Source organism: Thalassophryne amazonica, chromosome 13 (assembly GCF_902500255.1).
Source record: "Thalassophryne amazonica chromosome 13, fThaAma1.1, whole genome shotgun sequence".
In the NCBI taxonomy this organism is placed as follows: Eukaryota; Metazoa; Chordata; class Actinopteri; order Batrachoidiformes; family Batrachoididae; genus Thalassophryne; species Thalassophryne amazonica.
In genome coordinates, this window is record NC_047115.1 from 16,778,490 (window position 1) to 16,793,671 (window position 15,182).

The following is a 15,182-nucleotide window of genomic DNA, read 5'->3' on the forward strand; positions in this document are numbered from 1 at the left end:
GTGAAGAGAAACATGCTTTGCAGTAGTTGATACAGGTGGATATAAAGGTGTGTACAAGCCTCTCAAGGTCTGTGGGAGTTTTCTAATATTTCACAGCTGGAAAAAACATGATTTATTCAGTATTTAATATGGTTGTCGAGTAATAAAGAATTGTCAGTTGTCACTCCTAGGTTGCCCAGATTTGGATGGACAGCAGATGCCAGCTGCCTAAGGTTCTGCAGGATCACAGAGTCAGCAGTGTCTTCAGCTGTCATCAAGACCTCTGTTTTATCTGAATTTAAATGTAAATAAAATAATTTCTCTGACATCCAGTTCTTAATGGCACCCAAACAGTCAAGGGGTCTTGCAAGCTTGGATGCATTTTGTTTAAAAGTAAAATGAAGCTGAGTGTTGTCTGCACAGAAATAATAAGTGATGCAACATATATAATGTAAATAAAATGGGGCCCAGCACTGAACCTTGTGGGACTCCTCGTGACAGAGTTGAAGAGGTAGAGAGAAAATCCCCAGTAGAGACAACAAAACTCCTGTCAGGTAGGAGGTAAACCACTCTAGGGCCACACCTGAGATGTCCACACAGTCATAAAGTCTCTTTAGGGCAGAGGTCTCACCCTCTTGGCCCTTTCTCTAATCTGTTTGTGACCTCTGCTTTAGGGTGTAGTAATCTACTGTATCAAAGGCAGTGCTGACGTCGATTAAAATACAGTTGTATATAAAAATTTGGGCACCCCCGATCATTTTCATGATTTTCCTTTATAAATAATTTATTGTCTGGATCAGAAATTTCAGTTAAATATATCATATAGCAGATGAACACACTGATATTGGAGACGTGAAATGAAGTTTCTAGTATTTACAGAAAGTGCAGTAATTATTTAAACAAAATCAGACAGGTGCATACATTTGGGTACCCTTGTCATTTTATTGATTTAAATACATTTAGCACTAATTATTGGAACACAAAATTGGTTTGGTAAGCTCATTGACCCTTGACCTCCTTACACAGGTGAATCCAATCATGAGAAAGGGTATTTAAGGTGGCCATTTGCAAATGTTTCCCCTCTTTGCATCTCTTCTAATGAGTGGCAAAATGGGAGCCTCTAAACAACTCTCAAATGACCTGACCTGAAAACCAAGATTGTTCGACATCATGGTTTAGGGGAAGGATACAAAAAGCTATCTCAGAGATTTCAGCTGTCAGTGTCCACTGTGAGGAACATAGTGAGGAAATGGAAGACCACAGGCACAGTACTAGTTAAGGCCCGAAGTGGCAGGCCAGGAAAAATGTCATAAGCTGAAGCGAAGGATGGTGAGGACAGTCATAGTCAACCAACAGAGCTGCTCCGAAGACCTACAAGATGATCTTGCTGCAGATAGTGTCTCTGTGCATCGTTCAACTATACAGCACACTTTGCACAAGGAGATGCTGTAATGCAGATGAAGACTTTTCTGCGTACACACCACAAACAGTCGCTTGAGGTATGCTAAAGCACATTTGGACAAACCAACTTCATTTTGGAATAAGGTGCTGTGGACTGATGAAACTAAAATTTAGTTATTTGGACATAACAAGGGGTGGTATGCATGGCTGAACAAGAACAGAGCATTCCAAGAAAAACACTTGCTACCTACAGTAAAATTTGGAGGTGGTTCCATCATGCTGTGTGGCTGTGTGGCCAGTGCAGGTACTGGGAATCTTGTTAAAGTTGAGGGTCACATGGATTCCAGCCAATATCAGCAGATTCTTGAGAACAACATTCATGAATCAGTGACAAGAGTTGAAGTTGCACCGGGGCTGGATCTTTCAACAAGATAACGACCCTAAACACTGCTCAAAATCTACTAAGGCATTCATGGGTGATTCTTAGACTACGGGCACTTATTATGTCCTTTGATCATATTGTATGAAAAACAGAGAAAAGGGGAAGTTTCACACTTTTATAGTTATCTTTACAATGAAAGTGTGTTAAGAAATTTGTTCTAGTAGTCTATAATGACTTTTTCACCTTTTTTCAGCATCATTATATGCAAATATTGCCGTTTTGTGCTTGTCCCACACCAAGACTTTTGATCTTCAATGATAAAAATGAATGGTAAAGAAACGTTTTTTCTAATGTTTTAAAATATCTCTGAATAAAATATCAGTAAAATAATCAAAACATAATTGGGGTATTCAATGTCATACAACTGTTGTGATTTTTTTAAACAAAATGTAGTTGTCCCACACTATTGCCGTAATTTCCACCACAACATTGTAATATCCCTTTAAACAGTTTGTATGAAAGATTGTTTGTGTAGTTTCTATGGAGAAAAACAGTGACATCAGAGCACATGTATATAGCGCCAAATCACAACAAACAGTTGCCCCATGGCGCTTTATATTGTAAGGCAATGGTGTGGTGGAAATTACATTTACAAGGCCAATAGTGCCCGTAGTTAAAGAATCACCCTCATGCAGAGGAACAAGTACAATGTTCTGGAATGGCCATCTCAGTTCCCACACCTGAATATTATTGAAAATCTGTGGTGTGATTTTAAGCGGGCTGTCCATGCTCGGAAACCAACTAACCTGAGATGTTTTGTAAAGACGAATGGTCCAAAATACCTTCAGTCAGAATCCAGACTCTCATTGGAAGCTATAGGAAGCATTTAGAGGCTGTTATTTCTGCAAAAGGAGGCTCTACTAAATATTGATGTATTTTTTCTGTTGGGGTGCCCAAATGTATGCACCTGCCTAATTTTGTTTAAAGAATTATTGCACACTTTCTGTAAAACCTATAAACTTCATTTCACTTCTCAAATATCAGTGTGTACATCTGCTATATGATATATTTAACTGAAATTTCTGATCCAGACAACCAATGATTTCTAAAGGAAATTCATGGAAATGATCAGGGGTGCCCGAAGTTTTGCATACAACTATAAGAAGTGAGCATTTTCCTGCATCAGAAGCCAGCTGGATGTCGTTATGTATCCTTAACAGGGCCGTTTCAGTGGAATGATTCTTTCTAAAGCCAGACTGAACTTTATCATACAGGGTCATAGATTCCAAAACAGCTGTAAGTTGATTGACAACAACCTTTTCCAATATTTTAGAAAGAAACAACAATTTAGAAACGGACCTATTTCTGATGCATCTGCCAGAAAAAGGACATTGGGCTACTTTCTGTGATATTTCTCCATTTTGGGAGCGGGACTGTCACAATGTGCGACCCACCACCATACTGAGACTTAATGTCCCACAACTCAAGTCAGGACCCGACAGACACATTTATTGCAGAAAACCCTCCATCAAACACTACATACAACTAAAAATGAACAAAAAGGTTATTCTTTGTGGGCAACACTGTGGCTTAGTAGTTAGCACTGCTGCCTCACAGCGAGAAGGTCATGCTTCAATTCCCACCTGTGGCTTTTCTGTGTGACGTTTGCGTGTTCTCCCCATGTTTGCATGGGTTCTCTCCAGGTGCTCCAGCTTCCTCCCACATCCAAAGACAAACAGGTTAGGTGGATTGGAAACTTTAAATTGTCCACAGGTGTGCGTGCGGGAGTGAATGCGTTTGTATTGGCCCTGTGACAGATTGGTGTCCTGTCCAGGGTGTACCCCACCTCGCGTTCTATGACTGCTGGGATAGGCTGCAACCCCCCATGACCCTTAATTGGACTAAGCAATTGAAGATGAGTGTGTGTGTGTTATTCTGTGTATACTGCCAACAACTCAGTGAAAGTGAAATTAGATCACAGTGCTCACGGCATTTCTCTCCAACATGGCTTGCTTTAAAGTGATGGAGTCATTATTTGTTCCTCAGATGGGGAAGGGCTCCTTCAAGTATGCCTGGGTGTTGGACAAACTGAAGGCAGAAAGGGAGCGTGGCATTACCATCGACATCTCCCTGTGGAAGTTTGAAACCAGCAAGTACTACGTGACCATCATTGATGCCCCGGGTCATCGGGATTTCATCAAGAACATGATCACTGGGACCTCCCAGGTGTGTAACATGAAGACGCTCATTCACTTTCTTTGCAACACAGACAGTCCAACATACTAATTTGGTACTTCATGCTTTATACCACAGACTTTTTAAAATACAAATCGTCATTTTTATAGACACTTTTGTTTCGACAAGTCAGGGGATGATATAAATCAATATATCTGACTTTATTTCCATCAATCATTGAGAAATCCAAACAGGATGTTACCATATGGTAAATCTATGTGGAGTAGACCATTGTCAAAAACAGTCACCGTGCAATAAGGAGATGAGTGAGGGAAGCCATCAAGATGCCCATGACAACTTTAAATGAGTTTTAACTTTGTGCAGATATGATTGTAAAAACTGCATAGCACAGCATTTTCACTTTGTACAACCAGTCACAGTGTTCTGGTGGAGTGGAGAAGGATTTTAATAGAAGGAATCAGATAAATATCAGCATCAGTCACCAATCGCATCACCAATACTTTTAATTTGGGGTTGTAGATAACCAAATGGGAAGGCTAATCTGATCACAGGTGACTTTTTTTTTGGTAAAGTGTGGACGTAAAAGAAATCTGGACTTGCATAAAAGAATAAGTAGGGAGTCCTATACAGATCCTGAGGTCCATATAGTCCCCAGATTCTGTCACATCAGCAGATGAGTCTACGACTACGGTCTCCTCCACTGGATGAAGGTTACTTCCCCAGTTGAGGCTGGTACCCATTTACAAATGAATGGACAGACAGTCAAGGTAGCATGATCTGGAATTGAACCCAGATGTACATATTGGTAATCTAGCTCCTTATCCCAATGAGGTACCTGCTTTGCACAAGAAACAGTTATCATTAATTTATTGCACTGCAGTGACTGAATAAATGTGCAAAGGTCCAACATGCTACCAACATTTTATCTACTGCATCTTCAGGCAGACTGTGCCGTTCTGATCGTGGCAGCTGGCGTCGGAGAGTTCGAGGCAGGCATTTCCAAGAACGGACAGACCCGTGAGCATGCCCTGCTGGCCTACACTCTAGGAGTAAAGCAGCTCATTGTGGGTGTCAACAAGATGGACTCCACCGAACCCAACTACAGCCAGAAGAGATACGAGGAAATTGTGAAGGAAGTGAGCACCTACATCAAGAAGATTGGGTACAATCCTGACACTGTTGCCTTTGTTCCCATTTCAGGCTGGAATGGAGACAATATGCTCGAGCCCAGTCCCAATGTAAGGAAAATACTGTGTAGGAATTAGATACATGAAGCCTTGAATTTGAATGTTAGTTTGTATGGCTATAGCCAGCGATGGTGCTGTAGTAGGTCAAACATTTTTAGATAATCACACTTAAAACTTTTTTTTCTAGATGACTTGGTTTAAAGGGTGGAAGATCAATCGAAAGGAAGGCAGTGCCTCAGGAACCACATTGCTGGAGGCTCTGGACGCCATCCAGCCCCCCACTCGTCCGACAGACAAACCTCTCCGTCTACCTCTGCAGGATGTCTACAAGATAGGAGGCAGGTTGAGCACAAATTGCAAATAATCCTGTGAGGATAACACAGCAGAATTGACTGGCTTTCTGTGAATTCAAGAACAGAGTTTGAGGTTGTCGTCGACTTATAAAATACTGAATGATTATGTAGTGGTGGGTATAGCTAACCTAAATGTTAGCATTGCTAATTGCTAATGTTGGTTGTCCATTCGGCTGTTATCGTTTTATGTTCGGGGTTGCCACAGCGGATACAACCAGATCCGCATTGATATTTGGAACAGGTTTTACGCCGGATACCCTTCCTGACGCAACTTCAGTGTTAGCTGGAGAAACACACACTCAGCCACTGGTGTTCCAAAGAGGTCTCCCATCCAAGTACTAACCAGGTCCCGCGCTGCTTAGCTTCTGAGATCTGACGGGATCAGGCTGACACAAAGCAGATTGGCTGCTACTAATCGCTAATGTGTTCACTGAAAATTAACTGTGAAAATGCAAAACCAAGAAACCCCCTAAAACATTTAGCTGAAGCTAAGGCTGTTAACTTTTATTATATGAATTTAGCTACTTTCCTGCCCCATCTAAAATCCTCAAAAATCAGACCGAAAATGTTGAAATCTTAACGATATAGTGTAGGCAAACATGGAGGTTACCACAAAGGTTTAGCATGCGAAAATTAGATGAACAACACGTACATAGTTAAATGAAGTATTGAAATTAAACACCATCGATCCATTCAGCATACAGTTTATTTACAGTACAAAATGTATTCCACGAATAAGAAAAATATACATGTGGAAAACAACTTTAATGTAATGAATGTGTTTACTATGGCTTGTTGCCATTACATGATGTGTCAGTTCTGTTTATTGGAGTAGTGTATAAGCTCCAACCAACATGCATGGTTTTAGGGTTTATTAAACTTTATTTTTAAAATGTGGGGGGGTGCAGGTGGAAGGTTTGCTGACGTAAACTCCATGGAACTAAATGTGGTGGAAGCTAATTGGGCCACTAATGTAATTCAAAGTTAGCTGAAAAGCTAATTTGTTGGGGGGCTAATTAGCCATTAGCTGAGTGCGCCCACCACAGCTTTTATGGAACTTATCGAGTTATGTGTGCCATCACATGCGCTGTGTTCTCAGGATGCAGGTGTACTCCATGTTCCTAGAAGAAGCCGAGAGGCTGTGTTCCTTTTGCATTTGTGCACTGACTTAAATCTAGACTCAAGATACGCATTAGTGCAATGTTGATTGAATGAGGTTTTGATTGTGAAAAATACATTTATTATCATTATTGTTATCATCATCATTATTAGGGCTGGCTCTCGAGTCAAATTTCAGTTTATTAATTAATATTGCGTCATCTCACGACAGTCGCCTCAAGGCGCTTCATATAACACAATTTATAGCAACAGAGTAAATTAAAATAGAAAATGGCACGCTAAAAAGGTAAAACACAAGGCAAACATAAAAACTGAATAAATTAATAAGACAGTCTGAAAAAAGTGGGTCTTCAGTCTCCACCGTGTCAGACTGCCTCATAGCTGCAGGTAGATCGTTCCAGAGAGTAGGGCCATGGTAGGAGAAGGCTCTATAGCCAACAGACTTCTTATTCACCTTTGGAACACACAGAAGCCCAGCGCCCTGCGAACGCAAGGGCCATGCTGGTACATAGGGCTTGACCAAGTCCGCCATGTAGGAAGGAGCCAGGACTTTAAATGTGATCTGGCAGAAACCGGAAGCCAATGAAGGGACACCAGAATGGGTGTAATGTGGTCAAACTTTCTACTTTGTGTCAGAAATCTGGCAGCAGCATTTTGAACCAATTGGAGAGCCCTAATGCTGGACTGCAACAGACCAGAAAATAAAGTATTACAATAATCCAATCTGGAAGAGATAAATGCATGTATCAAAGTCTCAGCATCAGCCACAGACAGGATGGGACGAATCCTCACTATGTTTCGCAGATGCAAGAAGGCAGTCCTTGTAATATCTCTAATGTGGAGGTCAAAGGACAACGTAGGATCAAAAAGTACCCCAGGATTCCTCAACTTGTCTGTATGATGTATAACACACAAACCTAAACTAAGCACCAGCTGGTCAAATTGATGCCAATGTCTGGCTGGACCAAGAACCGTCATTTCAGTCTTATCAGAATTTAAGAGTAGGAAGTTACTAGACAACCAGCTTCTCACAGATACAAGGCAAGCTAAGGATTTTATATGGGTGAGATTACCAGCAGTTATTGGCATGTACAATTGAGTATCATCAGCATAGCAATGAAAGGCAATCCCATAATGCCACAGAATATGCCCAAGGGGCACTATATAAAGTGAGAAAAGCAAGGGGCCTAAAACAGACCCTTGTGGAACCCCAAATTTCATTTCACCAAGGCCAGAAGTAGTGTTATTATACATAACACAATGAGAACGATTGGACAAGTATGACATCAACCAAGCAAGGACACTTCCAGTAATCCCAAAGTAATTTTCCAGCCTATCAAGTAATAAAACACGATGATCCACAGTATCAAATGCAGCACTAAGATCTAAAAGCACCAAAACCATCGTGTTGTCCAAATCCATTGCACGCAGAAAATCATTCACCACTCTAATAAGCACTGTCTCTATGGAGTGATGTTTTCTAAAAGCAGATTGCAGTGGCTCAAAAAGATCATTCTCGGTAAGACGGTCCACAAGCTGCCGTGAAACCACTTTTTCCAGTATTTTAGAGCAGAATGACAGATTTGATATTGGCCTATAATTATAAAATACAAAAGGGTCAAGACTAGATTTCTTAAGCAATGGTTTAATCACTGCAGATTTAAAACACCTAGGAACAGAACCAGAGCTTAATGAAAGATTAACATTTTCCAGCACAGTCGGCCCAAGAACGGGCCATAGGTCCTTAAACAACTTTGTTGATATAGGATCAAATAAGCAGGTTGTGCTTTTTGTAGACATCACGAGCTTCGCCAGCGCATCTAGTGAAATAGTATCAAATTCTGTAAGTCTAGGTGTCAACTCATTTATAACACCCACCTCCAGAGCAGGGTGCAATAATTGAGCCAAGGCATGCTGAGATATGCTCAAGCTAATGTCTTCTATTTTCTTCTCAAAGTAATCCAAGAAGTCCTGAGCTACAAATGGAGAATGACTAACAAGTGGCCGTCCATGGATAAGAAATGCTACTGTGTCAAACATAAATTCTGAGTTGTGCTTGTTTTATTGAACAAATCTGAATAGTAGGCCCATTTTGTAGTCCATAATGCATGCTTATACTGTACGACTGCATCATGCCATGCAAGGTGCAACCAGGGGCGTCGGACTGGGGGGTAAAGGGTACTATGTACCCAGGGCCCAGAGCATTGGAGGGGGCCCACAAAAAAACTGGCATTAAATACATTTTTGTGTTGCATTTTATTAATGTCCATACAATTCATGTTGTAAAAGAATATAATTAGAATGAATGTATAAATGTTGCGAAACATAATTCTGCTCTAACAATTATATTGAAAGATCTGAGGGCCCTTCCACCCCTGCACAGTTGTAAAATGGTTTAGTCCAGTCGCACAGGCGGCGCACAGGCAGCACCACACACACACACACACACACACACCCCAAACGGGATCTGACAGCATGAGGAGAGGTTTTTAGGCTAAAATAAGACATGTCTTTACTAAAAAAAAAAATTAAAGTCCGGATTTCAAAAAAGAAGAGAAAAAAAAGAAAACTAAAGGAGGGAAAACAGCTGCTAACCAAATTTTTTGAGAAGAGAGGTGAGCTCAAAAACTATCTTAACGTGCACGCAGGAAACCAATATCAGCACTGAGGACATATAAACTTCACAGTTTAACAGGGAAAGACACGATAAACCCACACCGGTTTTGGTGGCAAAATAACTAAAGCAGCTGCAGCTCTGTTTATCTCCCCCCACGGAACAGACAGTCCACGTGGGAGGGAGAGAGGGAGGGAGGGGGACACGGAGCAGCGCACGGCAGCTGCTGTGATGTACGGTGGCACACAGGACAGGAGCAGGACAGCTTACTTCTGCTGCAAGAAAATCAAATGTCTTGACCCAGTCTCCCCTGACTTTCCACTGGTTGTTAGCACATTTATGGCAAATTAATTACCCAAATGATAAAAATAACTGCGTGCATTTAGCGCTGTCCCTTTCATTATACAGTATGCGCAGATTTGGAAACGTCTGTTTTATTACAATGACAGAAAAAACATGCATTAGCCTGTCTATCGTCTGGGGGATATAATATGACCACAGTCCAGTTGCACACTCACCTGCCTACAAAAACACATGCACACACACAAATAGGTTAAACTTTCTACAATAAAAAAAAAATGTATTATCAGAATGTAATATTAACATTATGAACCTCATGGCCTTTAGTTTCAGACAAAGCAGGAGGTGCTGGTCCAGGTTCTGGTCCCTCTGCTTGTCAAATCAAATCAAATTTATTAATTTATGTAGCGCCAGTTCACAATGAGATCGCGTCAAGGTGTCGAATTAAAAATTTAAAACAATAAAAAGACAAAACCATAAAAGAACACAAGCAACAAGGATGTTAGTGAAGGTGAGCTTATGGAGCCACTTTACAAGCAAATTATTTAACTAAAATGTAATTAAATTTTAGTAACCTTTACAACATTTTTTCCTGTTTTGTCTATTTGCTTTTTAGGATTACCTAATAAATGGTGTGTCTTTGTAGTCGCAGGAACCGAGGGACAACTAGATGATGACTATACAAACTATATAATATTACAGAGAATTACAGAGTATACAGAAAAGGAATATGGCTATTATGGTATGAATGTAGGGAGTATATAATATGAATGAACCTTTTTCCTTATTTTTTAACAAACACAAATATACTGCATTGATTTATTCAGTCTAATATTGTTAAAAAATAACAGGAATTATCTTTTTTCAAATACAGGGTTATAAAATGTCATTTTTATTATGACATTATGTTATATTACTTAATAAGACACTACTCCCTTAACCTACAACTTGTAGGTTAAGGGAGTAATATTCTGAAAGTCTGTTATTAATATGGACTGAGTTTAGTGAATGACTGACTATAAGATGGGTAATCTGTTCTTTAATGTTTTGATTGTAGAATATTGTATTATGTATTTTTTTTTCTTCACAAAGAATTACACACTGTTAAGTGATGAGTTATACTTACTTTTATTTAATTACTTATTTTGGAAAATTGTGTTAAATGAGATATTTTGCACCAAATTGCAGCATTTTTCTAGAAAATGCTGCAATTTGGTCCCTCAGACCCCCCAACTCAATATTGTTCCCCCAACTTTAAAAAGGGTTCTGACTCCCAGGTGTGATCTAAGGTATACATGATGTAGACCTGGTTTGACTACGTATTAGAAATGTGGTGTTTCCATTGATAAAAAAAAAAGAGCACAACAGTGTGTGTGTGTGTGTGGGGGGGGGGGGCTCAATATGGCTAGTACCTAGGGCCCAGAATTTGGTGCTATGCCCCTAGGTGCAACACCTCTAATTTAGAACTGCGCCACTTGCGTTCCAGACTTCTAGCCTTTTGCCTGAGGTCCTGCAAGTAACCATTGAACCAAGGCAATTGCACTTTGGGAAGGTAAGGCATTAATAGAGGAGGCTCAGTCTTATCAAGTGTAGTTTTGAATAGTGAATTTAGATTATCCACCATACTGTCTACTGATTGAGCATTCTGCAAAGTTGAAGCTAAAAGATCAGGCAATCTAGCTTCAAGTTCAATCCTAGTTGAAGGTTTAATGCATCGCCGCCATAACAGGCAAGGTTGTTGCTCCATTTACACTGCCACTTGGCAGCGTAAATGTAAACCTAATAAGTGAGTGGTCAGAGACCACCGATACAAGGGGCAAGATGCCAGTATTCATCACAGCAACACTACGTATAAGAACCAAATCCAGGGTATTCCTACCAATGTACGTCAAGCCCTGAATACATTGCTGAAATCCCAGTGCATCCACAATTTCCATAAATAATTTACACAGCGGATCAGACGGCCTATTCATATGAATATGAATCGGCCCTCCGAATATGAATTTCAAGAATTGATTAGATTCCGATTCTTAAGATTCAGAATAGATTATTTTGATTTGATTCAGTTTGATCCGATCCGATGTAGATTTGGGTTAATATTAAAGGTTTGTTGAGCTGTTACCTGATTGTCTTGTTATACAACATATTAATACTACTTCACAAAATTTGTCCCTCAAAATGCAGGCAATAGTGTTTCATAGTTATAAATTTAAAAGTAAATTTAAAATAGCCCAAATCTCTCCTACAAAACTCGCTCATGCAGTGCTAGCTGCGTGACACGCTGTAGAAGAACTTTTCTCCTGCAGCAGGAGAACGTGGTTATGTGAAAAGTTTTCCTGCAGCCGGAGGAAAGTGCTTCCGAACTTAGGAGAACTTTTCTCCTGCAGCAGGAGACTGCAGCTATGGGCAAAGTTATCACAGTCCACCCCAGAGAACCTTGATCCGCTGTCTCACAGAAATGGCACATTATGAGGAACGAAAAAAAAAAATCCTGTGTGAATTATAAATGATTCTCTTTTCTTGCCCGCAACAACAGTCCTGGTAGTCATGATTGACATCTTCAAATGGCTTTGACGGAGGTTGATGAATAAATTGTAGGACGCGGTGCTTCTAAATCAGAACCAGTGCATCCACAATCATCCATCCATCCATTTTCTTCCGCTTTATCTGAAGTCGGGTCACGGGAGCAGCAGCTCAAGCAAAGCCGTCCAGACCTCCCGATCCACACACACCTCCCCCAGCTCCTCCGGGGGAACCCTGAGGCATTCCCAAGCCAGCCGAGAGATGAAGTCCCTCCAGCGTGTCCTGGGTCTTCCCCGGGGCCGCCTCCCAATGGGATGTGCCCGGAAAAGATGCCCGAGCCACCTCAGCTGGTTCCTTTCGACGTGGAGGAGCAGCGGCTTGACTCCGAGCTCCTCCCAAGTGACCGAGCTCCTCACCCTATCTCTAAGGGAGCGCCCAGCCACCCTGCGGAGGAAACTCATCTCACTCACTTGTACTCGAGATCTCGTTCTTTCGGTCATGAGCCAAATCCCATGACCATAGGTGAGGGTCGGAGCGTAGATCGATCAGTAAATCGAGAGCTTTGCCCCCTGCTCAGCTCTCTCTTCACCACGACAGTCCAATACACCGACCGCATCACTGCAGATGCTGCACCTTGCCGTCTGTTGATCTCACGCTCCATCCGTCCCTCACTTGTGAACAAGACCCCGAGATACTTAAACTCCTCCACTTGATGCAAGGACAATCCACCGACCTGAAGAGGGCAAGGCACCTTTTTCCGGTCGAGAACCATGGCCTCGGATTTGGAGGAGCTGCTTTTCATCCCGGACGCTTCACACTCAGCTACAAACCGCCCCAGTGCACGCTGAAGGTCCTGATTTGAAGAAGCCAACAGAACCACATCGTCCGCAAACAGCAGAGATGAGATTCTGTGGTTCCCAAACCCGACCCCCTCTACACCCTGGCTGTGCCTAGAAATACTGTCCATAAAGGTAATGAACAGAACCGGTGTCAAAGGGCAGCCCTGGCGGAGGCCAACGCGCACTTGAAACAGGTTTGACTTACTACCGGCAATGTGAACCAAGCTCCTGCTGCGGTTGTACAGGGACCGGATAGCCCTTAGCAAAGGGGACCGAATAGCCCTTAGCAAAGGAACCCGGACCCCGTACTCCCAGCGCACCCCCCACTGGGTGCCCCGAGGGACACGGTCGAACGCCTTCTCCCAATCCACAAAGCACATGTGGACTGGTTGGGCGAACTCCAGTGAACCCTCGAGCACCCGATGGAGGGTGTAGAGCTGGTCCAGTGTGCCGCAACCGGGACAAAAACTACACTGCTCCTCCAGAATCCGAGGTTTGACTATCAGTCGAATTCTCCTCTCCAGTACTCTGGAATAGACCTTAACGGGGAGGCTGAGGAGTGTGATCCCCCTATAGTTGGAACACACCCTCTGGTCACCCTTCTTAAACAGAGGGACCACCACCCCGGTCTGCCAATCTAGAGGCCCTGTCCTCGACCGCCACGTGATGTTGCAGAGGCGTGTCAACCAAGACAGTCCCACAACATCCAGAGATGTAAGGTACTCAGGACGGATTTCATCTACCCAGGAGCCTTGCCACCGAGAAGCTTTCTGACCACCTCGGTGACTTCGGCCTGGGTGATGGATGAGTCCACCTCTGAGTCTCCAGTCTCTGCTTCCTCTTCGGAAGACGTGACGATGGGATTGAGGAGATCCTTGAAGCATTCCTACCACCGCCCGACAACATCCCCAGTCAGGGTCAACAGCTCCCCACCCGCACCGTAGACAGTGTTGGTGGAGAGCTGCTTCTGCCTCATGAGGCGTCAGACGGTTTGCCAGAATTTGACTCTGTGACCGCACAGGCTGCAGCACGCTTGGCCTGCCGGTACCTGTCAGCTGCCTCCGGGGTCCCACTTACCAACAAAGACAAGTAGGACTCCTTCAGCTTGACGGCATCCCTTACTTCCGGCGTCGGTTTGGGGATTGCCACCATGACAGGGACACCTTGTGACCACAGCTATGAGCGGCCGCATCGACAGTGGAGGTGGAGAACATGGTCCACTCGGACTTCATGTCTCCAACCTCCCCCGGGATCTGGGAGAAGCTCTCCCGGAGGTAGGAGTTGAAGACCTCGGTGACACAGGGTTCCACCAGTCGTTCCCAGTTGACCCTCATGATACATTTCGGCCTGCCAGGTCTGACCAGTTTCCTCTCCTCCCAGCAGATCCAGCTCACCACCAGGTGGTGATCGGTCGACAGCTCAGCCCCTCTCTTCACCCGAGTGTCCGAGACACGTGGCCAAAGGTCACATGATACAACTACAAAGTCGATCATCGACCTCCGGCTCAGGGTGTCCTGGTGCCACGTGCACGTATGGACACGCTTGTGCTCAAACATGGTCTTCGTGATGGACAAACTGTGACTAGCACAGAGGTCCAACAACTGAACACCACTCGGGTTCAGATCGGGGAGGCCGTGCTTCCTGATCACCCCCCTCCGTGTCTCACTGTCTCCACCCATGTGGGCGTTGAAATCCCCCAGGAGAACAATGGAGTCCCCAGTCGGAGCACTATCCAGTACCCCTCCCAGGGACTCCAAGAAGGTCGGGTACTCTGCACTGCCTCTCGGTCCATAGGCCGAGACAACAGTGAGAGACCTGTCCCCAACCCGAAGGCGTAGGGACACGACCCTCTCGTTCACCGGGGTGAAATCCAACACATGGCGACTGAACTGGGAGCAATGAGCAGTGCTACCCCAGCTCTCCGTCTCTCCCCGTGGGCACTGCCAGAAAAGTGGAGCATCCTGCCCCTCTCCAGGAGTTGAGTACCATAACCCAAGCTGTGTGTGGAGGTGAGCCCGACTATTTCTAGTCGGTATCTCTCAACCTCCCGCACAAGCTCAGGCTCCTCCTTCTCCAGTGAGGTGACGTTCCATGTCCCAACAGCCAGGGGCTGTGAGCACAGACTGGGCTGCTGGGCCACCCGCCCTCGACTGCCACCCAATCCTCTCTGAACCCGACCCCCATGGCCCCCTCTACAGGTGGTGAACCCACAGGAGGGCATCCACAATCAATGTGGAGAAATGGTCATTTTTCCATTACACACCCTTGGAAACAGCGTAACGGCCCAAC

The 15,182-nt window shown here is 43.6% G+C and overlaps 1 protein-coding gene across 2 annotated transcripts in view; it reads left to right on the top strand.

The window, feature by feature from the left end:
* The window catches only part of eef1a1a (eukaryotic translation elongation factor 1 alpha 1a), a 33,638-nt gene that overhangs the window by 10,594 nt on the left and 7,862 nt on the right, over positions 1-15,182 (top strand). For both annotated transcript variants that reach the window (XM_034185403.1, XM_034185404.1), the window contains exons 3-5: positions 3,809-3,988; positions 4,900-5,196; positions 5,333-5,483. In XM_034185403.1, coding sequence (XP_034041294.1) covers positions 3,809-3,988; positions 4,900-5,196; positions 5,333-5,483 — 628 coding nt within the window. The remainder of the gene's footprint in view (positions 1-3,808; positions 3,989-4,899; positions 5,197-5,332; positions 5,484-15,182) is intronic.